Here is a 16,114-nt window from a genome sequence, read left to right on the forward strand (position 1 = left end):
TAAATGTACGTTATTTATCGTTACTTTAGTAGAAAAATGTATCTAATTCCGCAATTTCTAACTGAAAAAATGTTTTGATAAAAACATTTCTTTTTGCTTCTCTCATGAACTTTCGACTTATTTTAGGATTTTTTTATTAGATAGATATGAATTTAACTCTAGTTTTTTCCTTTAAAACTGAAAGAAGCATTATTAGAACAGGGGTATTGGATATTCCGAAATTTTTTTTTCACAGAATTCTGGTAAGATATCCTGAATGGTAGCATTCACTTTAAGCCCATGGCATTTCCAAACCAGTGAGTGTTTTTTTTTATAGAAAACGGATTTATATCAAAAGATCTTAAAATGTATGGAGTAAAATGTTATAATGCCTTTCAAGCACTTATTTCAAATCTTACACCGATGTTGTGTGTTTGAAAATATCCAACAAAATCAATATACAATAAAAGATAAATTCTTGATATTTAGAAAGCATCTATTTTAGTTTCTAAAGAAACTCATCATGATGTCAATTGTATTTGAAAAATAATAATAAACAAACACAAACATACATACCCAAACAAACAAACACACACACACACACACACACACACACACACACACACACACACACACACACACACACACACACACACACACACACACACACACACACACACACACACACACACACACATATATATATATTGGTACGAATCTGTAATTCTGCTTCCCAACACGTAAGTTCAATCACTGGAAAGACCACTTTACTGTAAGCTATGTAGGATAATCGGGTGCCAAGATCACTGAACGGGCGCCAAGTCAGTGGTCTCAGAGCTTGGCGATTCGGCGACAAACTTGTAGATGAATTTGGCGTCAAAATAGATAGTACTGGTACTTCCTGAATATTACAATTGAGCCAATAGGAATCGAGTTATGCCTGATTGTTCTAGGACCTTCTCCGCCCACCTCCCGGAAAATATAAAAAGCAGCAGTCTCAAGCCGAAGTAAGTCATAGTCATGAAATGAATCGTAATCAGGGAAAGGGTCAACAGCGAATAGTTGGATCAGTCCAGCGAAGCGCGAGTGTTGTGTAGAGCTCAAGCGGTTTCTCAATTGAGATGTGTGCCGAGTCCTAATGTTTATTGTGGAAGCAGCAACGAGTCATCTGTAGAGTAGCAAGGCATGTAGTAGTGAGTCGGTAATTAGATACAGCGAAAGCGAGGAGACGATGGAGAATTACAGATGTTTAAAAAGACCGTAGGATGAAGCTATGCAAATTCCCTCCTTCTGCTGAAATCTGTCAGGGATTGACTGTCTTTCGATATGTAGTTTTATAAGCTTGTAACCCCGATAACTAAAATGGCTAGGTATATAGATAAGGTCTAGGTATAGAAACAATGACTTAGGTATATGGAATTCGATACGTGATTTTTATTATTACAACTTGAGTTTTCCCTGTCAAATTTTGGTTTTAATCTATTGTAAAAGAAGGCTTTAAAAATGTGCATTTGTTGCTCTGCTGCTCGTGTTTTATCCATACAACAGCAATTAATTGGTAAAAGCTCTCTAATAAACGTTTTCAGAACTTTTGTTCACCAATGTATGCAGTTTATAATATGCAAATTCTTTTATTAAATAATTTACGGGAACACTTTGGAGACTCCAATTCCTCTGATTATGTGAATATCGTAATGCGCCACAAGTCTGTAGTGCGATCCAAAACTTCTTTTATTTGAAAGAAATGATATCAATTTAAGTTTAATACCCCTCTTTTTACCCAAACCTATTCATAATCATTCAATGTCAAATGCATTTCGGTGATATGTAGTTTTATTTGAAATATAAATTTTCATTAAAACTGGGGAAGTTCAAATAATAAATATTCACATTTAATTTCGCTCGCTTTTCTATTATTTATATTAATATTCATACTTAACATGTCATTGTCATTCTGTGTGCAATAAAAAGCGCCCGTATTAATAAACATCTACGTTATAATATGTATAATGAAGATTGCAAGAAATCGTTATCTTAAATTCTTTGACAGGAACAATTAAAAAAAATATTAATTAGTATAAAACTGGCAAAGTTCAGGCTAACCTGATAATGTTATAATTTGCATTCTCATTCCTAAACTATTAAAAAAATTATTTTTTCTAAAAAAATCAGTTATTTACTATTATAAATTTAGAAATAATTTCATTATAACATGTTGTTTTTTAAATTTATTATTCTAGAAATCTGAAAAAATATGTTTTTGCATACATATGAATAAATCTTAATATATATTAGTTGCATCTAAAGTATTATATTTGTCTAATTTTTTGCAAGTAAATGTCACATATCATTCTTATTATATAGCATAACATAGCATGTTTTGTTTAAAAAATCCTGATATAGGATAAAATAAAATTTGGAAAGTTACTGTAAAATTCATCCCTCCTCGTTTGCACCAAAATATTTTTGAATTAATCGATGAAAACTTTGTCGAAATCTTAACTTCATTATATATAAAAATCATTACGGTCTGATATATAAAAAATTCTTGAAACAAACTAAAAAAAGTCATAAGATAGAAATAAGACTTAATAAGTTACATAGTTATTTTTTTACTATAAATTATACATTATTTTCTATGCAAATCAGAGATTCCTTAAAAGATAAATAATCTTATTACTGTAATTTAAATATATTGTCTTAAGATTTTAAATATTTAATGTAAATATGATTTTTCTAAAGGTATCTAAGCGAATATAATCACAAATATCTTAGCATTTAAACAATATTATATAAATCAAGAAATTTATTTATTTTATTTCTATTTTTATTTTACATATTCTTATTTTTTTATTTATATATTTATTTTTATCTATTCCTTTATCTATCTATTTTGCTTTAAAACTAAATAAGCAACAATGCATCCAGAAAATAATTGAAATAGGCATTTTAGCTAGATTTAATTGGAGTATAATTATCTGTAAGAAGATATTTCACTAAGCAGGAGGATAATGATCATAATTGAGGATTTGCAATTGAGAATTAAAGTCTTATACGTTAATAAATCATCTGACTAAGGCTGAAGTATATTCATCTAATGAAATTGTCATTTGATGCGTTTTATCTGTAGACTCCATTTTTAAATTAAAATGCTTTTCAGTATTTTGATCTTGAGTGCTTTCAGCTATTGTACGCAAAATGCTACTGATTAATCATTCTTGGTATGTATGATAAGTGGTACCTCCAACGCTTAATGAATTATAAATGAGAATCATTGAAGGAAAAATTATTAAATATTTATTTCCTCAAAGGGCAAAATAATTATTTCAGTCATTACGTTTATAAAATAAACCTGCATTTGTAAAATGAATAAATTTAACGATTCACATAAATGACTTTTCCCATTCTAAATCTATGAAGATATTCTGAGACATGAATTTTAAAAATTCCACTGGGAAATAAAATTAAAAACAATGTATTTTATATTTTTTTCTATTAAAATGAAATTTACAAACCAAAAGAATAATTTTATTGAAAACATTGATTTTCTACATTTATTACCAAAAGGTAGAATAAAATGTCTACCAGCCAAAGTCTGACGCATGCATCTGAGTTTTGATCTTATTTTTAAATTTATTTCATAGCATTTTTTTTCTTTTTAATCTTTTATCTTATTAGTTTTTATAAAGCAAATTTTTCTTTAATTAGAAGTCAAAATATGTGATTTTATCTGGAAAATTCTCCATTACTTACAACTAAATGCACGCCTGTTAACTTAGCTATGGCATTTATGAATTTTAATGATCCTAATCTTCAGATTTTTCAGTGTACATTTCTGTATTACATATTGTTTTTAGTTTTCCCTTTGGAAATTCTTAATTTATAATTCCCCCATTATTAATTTACTAGTCTGTATTTAAGTATATATTTTTGCTTAATAATTAAAAGAAAAAAAATAATAAAAGTCATTTTCCGTGATTCTTTCAGCTTTGCTCTGGCTTATGTTTGAAATATGTTTTTCCAAAATCCTAGAAATCTTTCTTTAGGAAATTTTCTTTCTTTTTTTATTATATGTTCTTACCAATTTAAAAAAAAGTGGCATTATTTAGGAGGTTTATTTATTTTGAAGGTTCGAAATACAGAATTAAAATCTTAGTCTGTGATGAGAATACAAGAAAAGTGTTATATAAGAAATAATTTTTAATTAAATTTTATCATTTATTTCTCCTGGAAATCTGTATTTTAATGTGGATAAATAAGCAGGGGAGCACTGAAGCATGAAAGAAAACGAAGACGCGAGTGTCTAAACTCTTCCAAATATAGGGCAGCATAACACAAAAAAAAAACAAAAAAAAACGTTTTAGTTAAAATCGGAATTGCTTTCATGTGCTATGAAAGGGTGAGTAATACCATTATTTCAGATATTTATTGCTGTCTTGTGAGCAACTGTAGAGATAATGTTATATCCCTTTAAATGAGAGTGACGATTTTTAATCTGTGAATGAAGGCAGAATATATAAGAAGAATATTAATTTCAAAACTTCACAGCTGCGACTACCTCAAGCATAAAGTACAAGAAGTAGTGCTATTTGATAGATGCATAACTCTTTGATGTCGCATCTGTACAGGGTACGGACGCGCTTAAGCGGCATCATTCACGGCTTATTTGATTATTGGATGGCGAAATGGATGACAAGACGATTCATCTCTGATCGTGGAATTGCAAGACTGATATTAAATTGCCAACAGCATTGCTAATTCGAGAGCAATAATTTCCTATTTAAGATTACCACAGCAGATGAGACATGGGTATATTATTTAATGCAGGAGACCAAGTCTCAGTTTTTATCAATGATAATCGAACATCCCGGATTACTTTCCGCAAGACATTCCAATTTATTGCAGTCTAAAAAGAAAATAATGCTAAAAATGTTCTGGAAAGCTCAAACCCCTTGACTTTCTTTCCATTCTGTTGCCACCCACAGTGAAAAACTAATTTTATGCAAAGTTCCACAGCTCAACGCAGCATTCAAAAACGTTTAAGACTAAGGAAATTGTTTTTAATCTACAATGCAAGACCACAAACAGCAAGGGACGCTACTAAACGTATAGTCTTCTCAGATGGAACATTGGACCATCCGGCCTTTAGTTCCAATCTTTCCACATTAGATTTCTTTTTTTTAATTAGAAGGCAGCCGTAGCAGGACTTCACTCGAAAAGTAACGAAAAATTACAAAACTTCGTGAAGAATTCTTGAAATAGAAGTGCGCCAAATTAGAAAGAAAGATTGGTTACAACTGATTTCATGGAAAGACAAATTTATCAGTGTCAATAGCGACGACATGAAAAAGATTCAGATGTTTAATTTTTAATAATGACAATGTGTTTTCTCACTTTTTTATATAGCTTTATGTGAAATAAAATGACGAAAATTATTTTTGAGAGAATCTTGAATCTTCCAGAGGAAAAAACTCTTGAATGTTAATTAACAAAAACTCTAATAATAGTTGATTTTTAAAAAATTCAGAATAAAAAAAATCAGATAAATTAGAATGTAGTTAATTTGTTAATTAATTTGTCAAGAGAGTGTTATTCATAATTCCATAGTGAAAAATGAAAATAATTTAATTTAAATGGAAACTATTTCCAGTTCAAATGATTATTATTGACCCCCCCACAAAAAAAAACATATCTAATAAAACTATACAGAGACATATGTTACTAGCCATTTAGATCAATCCTTTTTGATGAAGCTATTAAAAATATTAAATTATAATATAAATTTCTTATTCCTTATCTAAAATTGGTGATATAATAGAAAAAAATCAATGTTATTAAGAATGTATTAACTAAATCCTCATAGTCATTTATTTTTTTTTTATTTTTCCCTAAAAAGAAATACAATATAGATATTAACTAAATTAAGTCAACGATATAAATTTCACATTGAAGGAAGATGCATTATTGTGGAATATTTTATACGAAAAGGATGAATCGGTTGATGAATCCATAGTTACTAAGCTAAATGAATTCTTTAAAAAAAATATGTAAAAACACAGAAAGAGATGCTTAATTTATCTAATAATCATAAATAAATAATTTTATTAAAATTTCTTGAAAATATTATATTTAATTTAGAATATTTAACAACATCGTGGAGAAAATACACTACATTTTGCAGTAATACGATTATTTTATTTTAAAAAATATTTTATATATAATATTATATTTTATAATAGTAAATTTATTTCTATTATTTTTATAAGAATCTTCAAATAATCTTTAAATGTAAGGAAGCCGCAACTTATAGAAAATTCTCTATTCTCTTAGACGAATTCTCTGAGAAAAATATGGACACATTCTTTGTCACAAGTTGCTCTCAGCTAATAAATCTTGTTTATCGATTTGGTTGTCTTTTTGAATCTTCTTTACAATGTTGGTAGAGGTGTCGTATAAAACTCATTCGTTTAAAAGAAATACTTCCTATATATGGACTTCTAAGAAATGTTGATGTAAAGATGTTTTAAGAAAAAGTTATCAAAGGTAATAGAAAAAGACAAGTGGATTGCATTGTCGACTACAATTAAGGATCAATCTTCCTAAGGGAGTCAGTCTAAAGAAGACTCTAGATAATTACTGAATTGATGTAATAATTTGAAAATAACATTATGATTTAATTAAAATTATTTTAAAATAAAATATTATTTTTAATAAAATAGGAAATTTTAAACGAGGTACACCGAAAAATAAAAGCCTATTATGGTGTTATTAATACGTTGAAAATTATTTGAGAATGTAAAACATTGATAATTCTATCTAACTTAATTAATTTTATGAAACTGTTATATTTCGTATCAACTTTTGGCATCCTTGAAAGTCTCTTCCATTTCAAACATGTTCATAACTTCAGTTACAGCTGTTAATATAACTACAGCGTTTTAGAATAACTGTTAAAAAAACCACATTATTAGTTTAATTTTAACAATCACTATAAAACAATAGAAATATTTGAATAAATTTCATCATCGATTTCTTAAGAGATTTTCTTTCAGATTTCAATAGAAATGTTTGTATCTTGAGACTTATAGAATAATAAATCGAGAATTCTTAAGAAAATATACATTTTTATTTTATTAGCATGCAATAAATATTTCGTATCGAGCTTAAATTTTGAATTATTTTTTCTAATAAATTTTTAAGTATATACCCTGCAGATGAGGAATAAAATAATAAACACTTATGAAATAATAGAAAGCATTATTAATAGTGGTTGGATTACTACAAATTGTAGGCAACGTGAGATGGTTGCATCATGAACAGCATGAACATGAAACCATTCTTCATGGAAATTAGTCTCTAATTACGAAAATGTACATAGCTGTGGAAATCAGGGACGGAATGTTGACTCCAAATATCCCCATAATTGCTCAATAATGTTAAAATCAGAAGACTGACGGTCATTTTCTTCAAATCATTTTTGTACGATTTTAATAGTGTGGGTAAGAGCATTGTCGTATTGTTAAACTGGGTATTCTCTGGGAAATAAAATTTGGAGGGTTGGATGTACCAAATCCCCCAGAATATCCACATGGTGAGCAGCTGTAACTTTTCCATGCATAGTAACAAGCGGCCCAAGACCACATCAAGATATTGCACCGCATACCATGAGGAAACATCCTCCATGTTTCAGTCAGCAAAAATCAGTCAAGTAAAAATGCTCATGTGTAAGTTCTCCAAACAAAAACGCGTCCAATTGTCTGGAATGTGACAAAGGTTGATTCATCAGGCCAAATGACTTGTTGCTACTGTTATGGAATTCAGTTTCTGGATGTTGTACACCATTGGCATTGCTGAAAAGCATGATGTGATTTTATCAATTGTTTACAAATTGCAACTCTTCCTTGAAAGTTCGAATCATGAAATTCCCTTTGGACAATTTCTATTAAAATGGAATTTCGAAAATGATTACTTTTTCCAGACGTTATCTTGTACAAGGATTGCTTACACTTTCGAACAACTATATGCATCAACACTCTTTTATCCTTCTCAGTAAGCCTTTTTTCGCTCACTTTTGTGCTTCGCAAGTGAAACGTTACTGCATTTCATGAACGCTCTCATAACACCTGATGTAGTTCTCCATTCACGCCTGAAATCTGACGCTATTTTCCGTCAGCGAGCAAACAGCGTACCGCATTCCAACAATAATGTTTTTTTCGAAAGTCAGTCATTATTGAGGTTTACAGATTGCAACACTTATGACTGATGCTCAGAGACTGATACCTTATCTTTCATAACCACTAAGTGGCAAATTTGAGTGTGTAGTGACTAAAGTCATGCACATTTTATTTCTTTTAAATGAGACATGCCATTTTCATGGGTATTCGTATTATTTTGTCTCCTATTTGTATCTTTTTAAAACGCTAATTATTAATATATTGTTGATCAAGATTCAGTTTGTAGTGTTATAATGTCAAGAAAAAAAATTGATTTCAGATTGAAATTTGTTTGTTAAGAGAATAATAAGTGTACAGTAGTTTGCATAAAAAATTTTCATTTTTGTAATTTTCATCTTAATAATCAGTTATGATTATTAAACTATAGAAGAAACAATGAAATAAAAATCAAATTGTTCTTGCAAAATTCTTTTAAAAAATTAGGAAATGAATTTAAACTACTAGATATTTTAATTAAATTACATTCAGAGAAAATTTCCGATGAATTTTTTTTAATGAAAGAAATATTTTGAACTATTTTTCGATAAAGTAATTTAAAATAGCTGTAAAATAATCTATTTTTTACATTTGAGTGCATACATTCATGTTTTAATATATTTTAATATATTTTTTTCCTTTCTAGATCCATGTTTTTTATTTTTCTATCTAATTTATATTCCAGATCAATCGATGGCAACCCAATCGTTTGTAACTGCAGTGCGAAATGGATTCAAAAGTTGGCCAAATCAGATAAAAAAATTCTGGGTCCTCTTTGGGATCAAGTGACTTGCATTGATCGAGAAAATTCTAATTCTCCTGCGTTATTGATGAACTTCACAATACCTAATTGTGGTGAGTAAATATCAATGAATAGATTATCTGTATAATAATATGTAAAGTTTGCATGTTAGTAAATAATTGACGAAACTGGAGCAACAATACATGTACCTTTTAATATTCTAAGCTATAATTTGTGGATACGTTAGATAATCAAAGCTAAATATTGTGCATAAATGGATATTAATGCTTTATGAGACATAGCAATTCTCAATATAGCAATTCTGGAGTTCTGAAGAATTGTTATACCAATTTAAAACTCAGGACCGATATTTTAGTATTCCTTCATTCTGTACCTTCTTATCGCATTTATTTTGTAGTCTTCGCTTAAAATTCTGTTTTTACTATAACTTTTAGAGAAAATCTTTAGGAATATTTTGCATGTTATATGTTTAAAGATCTACTTTAATCGGGTTTTTTCACCTGAAAGATGTATTTTTATAAAAATTTCCTCAGAGAAATATACCTGTCAATTTTCTCTGCTAAATATATGTCTTTTTTTTCTCCTTACAGTTAAAAATATATATTCATTGCTTTTCTTCTATTCTCAGAATTTATTGAAAAATACCAAATATCATTTCAACCTGAATATATTTCATCAAATATTTTTCTTAGAATTCTCAGATATTTATTTGGAAATATAGGGAACTCATTGTCTTTAGAAAGGTTTCAATTTCAATATAATAAAAAAATGTCATTTTATTCTGTTTTGATACGAAGAAGCAGATAATAAATTTTCATTTTTCATGTGATGCATCAGATGGTGCATAAACTCATCCTCGCCCTATGAGAATAAAAAAAGATATGAAAGTTTTAATTTGCGTATCGAATATCCCAGAATGCAGCTATCCAGCACAAAGCTTTTTATTACTTAATATTTCAAATTCTTCTTTACCTTATACACATATATGGTACAATAATGTAAGATATTAAACAATATTCGCAATATTGTGTAATATTGTAGGATATTAGATGATATAATATAATATCTCACAATACTGTATAATATTGTGATAGAAGATGTGCTACTGTGGTCAAAAAAGGTCAAAGCTACTGTGGTCAAAGATGTGCTACTGTCACAAAATAGATTATTAAAACAAATGAAACTTAGGAACCGGGCCATCAGATAATTCTTTACTTATTTGTTGAATTCAAGGGCACTTTTTTTGTGTGAAGAAGAAAGATATGGAGGACAAAATATTTCACAAGATATAGATAATAAAGATTCAAACGTAGACTATACCAGAGAAATCAGCAAATTGAACAAGACTCGAACGATGATGCCTTAAATTTTGCATTTTGCATTTCACAATCAATACTTTTATTATGTCATATATATTTGAAATCTGCACCGTTTACATCTATTAACGCTAGGATTACCATGAGTTGGCATATACCTATTTCTACCAAAGAGCCAAAATGACCCCTTTCGGTATTTCTTTAGAAAAAATATTAATTGAACTATCTATTATGAAGTTAAAGTAGAAAAAAAAATTGTATATTCAATATATTTGTTGAGATGTGGTGTGATGAAAAGGCAGTTCTTATTTGTTTATTTACTAAAAAAAAGTGATTATCTTCTGATACAGGTCTTTAAGACGATTTACTCTTCTACCATCATCGTATACCAAAACATTGACTCACATGTCTTCTTACTAACAACCTGTAAAAGCTTCTATCTGATTGACTTTCGGTTTCGTCTTCTTGCATTTTATGTACACACATTTTACTAACACATACTTATTTCTATCTATATCCATGTGCATCCCTATCAAGTCGTTACATATTTAAATATAAATGTATGTATTTATTAACAACATTTATTTGAATGGTCAAAATGAACCCTTTGGTAAAAGTAGGTATACTATATACATTCCTCTGAAACTAAAAAAAGAAAAAGATAATATTTGCGATAATATGTCTTATAAATGTAAGTAAAGATTAATTAAAATATTCTCATAAAATATGACCAAAATTTTCTTCAAGAAATTTAGTGAAAAGTTTTATCAGAGGGAACAAAATGACCCCTTGGTTAACCTAGTGTTAAAGAAATGAAGCTTCATAAAAATGATGTTTTTCAATATTAGTGGGGAGAAATGGATTACTAAATAGACAATACTACCGGATATGTTTCCGAAATTATCGAATATGTATCTTTTTGTCATGCACATCTGCATATAACAATACAATTCGAATAATTATATATTTGTAACTAAACGAATATTTTTTTCCCATGAGATCAAAGGACTAATTCTTCTGCCTTTAAAACTTTATTTCTTATGTTCTTACAATTACTGAGCTACAGAAGATTGCGTATCGCGTTTTGGATTAACTTTTGTACATTATTTAAGCATGGTGCCCATAAAATAAATAAAATTCAGAAAATCTTTATTATTATAAAAAATGAAGATGTAAATAGATTGTAAGCTTCTCGAAGAGTTTACAAAATAACCAGAAAAGCTTTTATGTTAATAGAATGTTCCCTTATGCATACATAATGCATATTTTAAAATACCGAATTTAATTGATAAAATAAATTCTAAAATCATGTAAAATCCCTTTTCCTTTTAATACATTACCTTTTTTCAGTTAGAACATTAAAATTTCATATGTTTAGCAAATACATTCTCTATGATAGCAAACTAAAAAACTAACTGAAATGAAAACTTTTACCATTAAAAGAAACATTTAAAAGATTATTTTATATATAATACATTTCTATGCTATCTAAAATTTATTCTCTACCATATAAATCAGAATTTATTTTTAGATAAAATTTCAAAAAAATATTATGTTCTATTTCTCATTTAAAATTGTTATTTAACAGACATTTTTTTTTCTATACGAAGCGTTTTAAAAAGTATTTTATCATAGTTATATGATTTTGATTATTCAATATTTATTTAGGAATTGTTAATAATTTATACTGTTGTAATGGAGAACATTAAACTACTAAGCCCGAAAAATATATATGGAACTTCAGATTCTACTCATCTGTTCTCCTCAACATTTCCTTCATCTTTTTTAAATGAATCATATTTAATGAAATCAAATCATTTCCCATCATTATTAATTAATAAAAATAGCTGTGCGTGCCATTAGCATACGATTTTAGACTGTTTAAAATAAAAATATGCCATAATGTTAGTTATTTTCAATATTATGCTCAATAGAATACAAATTTGTATTTCCTCAAGTAACTTATTTGTATATTCGAATCTTCACTGATTTCATTAAGACAGAAATATATATTCATATATTTGTTCAACGATTTATATGAATGGCGGCGGAGTACAAAGAAAACTTCAAATGTGTAAGACTATAAAAATTATTTTCATAAATTGAAATTCAATATTAAAAGTGTTAACTGTACTAATTTTAAATGATAATTTCTTGTAATGATATTAAACATTCGATGATTCTATGGAAAGCTCGATGATTTATAACCAGATTTTATGGCAACATTAAATTCTCTTTTATAGTTGAATTTTAAAGTTTTATGCTAACATTTTTGAGTAAATTAAGAGTTATACATAAAAATTTTAATGTATAGTATTTAAAGATTTAGGCTAAATATTTTCCAAATGAAAAACATATAATGGATTATAGTTCTAAATATTTTCCATATGACGTTATTAATATTTTATAAGAAGAAAAAAACTTCATGATTTTAACTTTAAAGCAGAGCGTGTACAGAATGTTTACTATTGAGTTTCATTTTAAAGAAGAGAAGCGAAATCTAGCTGTTTAGTTTCCATGAATTTTAGAATTTGTATTAAAATATTTGAACGAAGTCTTGTTGGCATTGATTCTTTTTTTCATTATTCTTATTTACGTCGTTTTATCACATTCATTACGGAATTTTGTTGGTTCATTTCGCAAACAAATAAGAAAAAGAAACTTGAAAATTGCAATGCAAAATATATTTGCATTTTGAGATTAAAAAAGAAGCCAACATGACTATTAGTTTTCAAATGTATGGAAACTACTACACCTCTAATCTGATTTTTTAGGTGAGTAGAATTTATTGTAAAAATTTAATTTATTGTCAAAATTGAGAATTCAAAAATATTTTTGAGTAAAAGCTATTAAAACCATCATAATTATAATACAATAAAAATTAGAATGCATATATACATATAAAAATTAAACTAAACATTTTAATATCAGCTGACACATTTGTTTTTCATTTTTAAATAATAACGCACATATTATAAATAGAATCAGAAAAATTTACCGGAAACACTTCTAATTATGCTGAAAATTTTGAATTTCATGATTAAAAAATGGATGATGTAAAGCCAGTTTAAAATATTAAAAATGGGTTCATAAATATCGTATTAAATAAATTACTGAATTAATTTGCATATTATCATCTACTACATAAATTAATTCATTTTTACAAGACACAGATAATGAGTGCGAAATCGATTCATTTAGAAATGAAACCATTGAAATGAATCGTGCATCGTGTTGGAAAATATGCATAAAATGGAATTGATTTTTCATCTGTAACATCACTTAAATTGAATTAATTATTTACAATAATGATGACTCTTTATAGAAATTTTATTCCTTATTTTGTTATATTTAATGCACTTCGCACCAAAACAAATTAAGAACACTAAGAAAAAAAATAAGAAAAGGAAAGGAAAAAATTATGCGGAAATTTAGAAAGATTTTAAAAATTATGGAAGCTCATTATATTTATTTTTATTTTTAATTCACCTTTTATAGTTTTACAAAAAATATGTAACTTATAATATGTTTAAAATGGATATTATATTTCACCTGTAACGTCATTTATATTGAATTTATTTTTTACAAAAATTATGATGGGGTTTTTTTTGGAAATATTCTTTATTTTTATATATTTCATGTACTTTCTGCCAAAAAAAAATTAAAAATACATAAATTTATAAAGAGTTTTTAAACATTATGAAAACTTAATATTTTTTTTATTTTTAACTCATTATTTTCAGTTTTATGAAAAGTGTGTAAATTATAATAAGAATAGTTTCCCAATAAGATAGTTATTAAACTAAAAAGTTATGTATGTTTCTTAATTTAAGACACAACTTTCAATCATCAATTTCTCATACGGATATTGACGATGTAATTTATCAAAACCGTTTCTTGAAATTTAAATCATTGTTTTTTTCATTATGAAATTCCAGTGTATTATTTTACATTGTAACAGATGCACGTGTTTTCAAGCAGAACTGTAGTATATTAATCTTGCAGCTAAGTGTCTTTTAATAAAATGGATTCGTTTCCTTTAAATATTTAATCTGTTTTGATTCTCTATCTTTATCCTTTTCATTACAAACCAAACAAAAAAAATGAAGACTTGTGTTAGAGATTCCGGTAATTCTTCGAGATATTTAATAGAATCTGATTGGAAATTTTGTTCACTTATATAATAGCACACTGTGGAATACCTGAAAATGAAAGAGTCGCCCGTTTGACAAAGAACGCCTTTAATATCCCAATTTCTATAGCTGTTGGAATTCCCAAATGTCCGTGGAAAAGATTCAGACAACAAAAGTTCCTTAGCAAAGAGGAGAATGGTTCTTAATCAAGGGCCAACCATAAAAACCTTTTTACAACTGCTAAATACAGGCACGCACAAAAATGGTTCCTTTTCTGTTCTTTTAACCTGACTTAGTTTCTTGTTAATCATGGATATTTTAGTAAATATTTACAGAGGTTACATTGATAGACAAGTAACTATTTAGAAAATGAAAATCAAGACATTCAGCATATTATTTTTGTTCTACATCTATATATATAAAGGGTTGTCGAAAGAACTTCAATGTAAATTTCAGTATGCATCCTTTATTGGATTAATCAGTAGCTCTATTTTTTCCTTCAATTCTTACTATTAGTTCACACTCTTCCTATATATATTTATATATCTTGTTCAAATTTTCAATCGTTAATAAAATACTTTTTATTCATCCAATCTAGATCAAATACATTTTTTTAAACTTGTAGTGGATGGATGATACTTGATGTTAATAAAGTTTTTTTTAAATATTAATTTATTAATTAAATTTAATTTATTAATTTTAGTTTTATATGGGAGAAAAAATTTTCTCTTATATAAGATATTTAGCAGAATATAAATTTAGGAATAAGCATCGTCAGTGGCGAAGCGTGTAGATTGCGGGAAAAAATTTCTTTCTTTTTCCACTTAATATGGTGATTCTGTCATATGTATATACATATTTATATTAATTGTAATTATTTAATAAAAAGTAACTAAGATAAAATGTTTCATTGTTGACCTAAGTAGGAATTGACTTTATTTTTTTATATTACTTGTTATTTAGTAATATAAAGTTATCTTATTTATATTTTCCCTCCAGTAAATGCAAATAATCATTTTTTTATATTATAATTTTGAATGTATATGCATGTAATATAAAAAAATGTTTTGTTTTATCACTTTAATGATATAAAGTGACCGCAAATAAAGTGATTTATGATTATTATTACTTATTTTTATTATTTGTGTTGCCTTCCTTTTTAATGAATTATTATTTTTCCTCTTTTTATTATATTAATTTTTTCTTTCCATTTATTTACTTGTTTATATAAATATGTTAAATGTGTTTCACTTGTATACACTTGTTATAAAGTGATCGTTTAAAAATATATGATCCCATAGGAGCATAACAGTTCAAGGGAAAGTAAATAATTGAATATAGATAATAAATTCTATGAGTTTAAAAAGGACGTGAAAAATTATTATCATTCATTTACAATTTTGATTACAAAGACTAAGTTCCGAAATTTTTAGATGACAATTCTTATGTTTGATTTCATCGTCTCATTAAAAACCTTGAAACTTAGTTTCAATAACATTTTTTGCATGAAAAATAGGTTCTATAAGCCAACGACAAAGAAAAAAAAACAGCAAAGTTCATTAAAACATGATTTGACTTTTTTTTATAACATAATCCATGTTATAACATCTGCTCTAAGAAAATCTCATCAGGATAAAAGCGAAGATGCAAAAATGCAGATTTCCAGCTCCACATAAGGCACTCACCACCTTCGCTATTTTCTACACGCCATGT

At 27.2% G+C, this 16,114-nt stretch overlaps 1 protein-coding gene across 1 annotated transcript in view; it reads left to right on the forward strand.

Moving 5' to 3' along the window:
- The first annotated feature begins 915 nt into the window (after window positions 1–915).
- LOC129962226 (BDNF/NT-3 growth factors receptor-like) overlaps window positions 916–16,114 on the forward strand; it is a 74,901-nt gene continuing 59,702 nt past the window's right edge. The window contains exons 1-2 of the mRNA XM_056075965.1: window positions 916–986; window positions 8,875–9,044. Of these exons, the coding sequence (XP_055931940.1) occupies window positions 916–986; window positions 8,875–9,044 (241 nt within the window). The remainder of the gene's footprint in view (window positions 987–8,874; window positions 9,045–16,114) is intronic.

The sequence above is a fragment of the Argiope bruennichi genome, chromosome 2 (assembly GCF_947563725.1).
Source record: "Argiope bruennichi chromosome 2, qqArgBrue1.1, whole genome shotgun sequence".
NCBI lineage: Eukaryota > Metazoa > Arthropoda > Arachnida > Araneae > Araneidae > Argiope > Argiope bruennichi.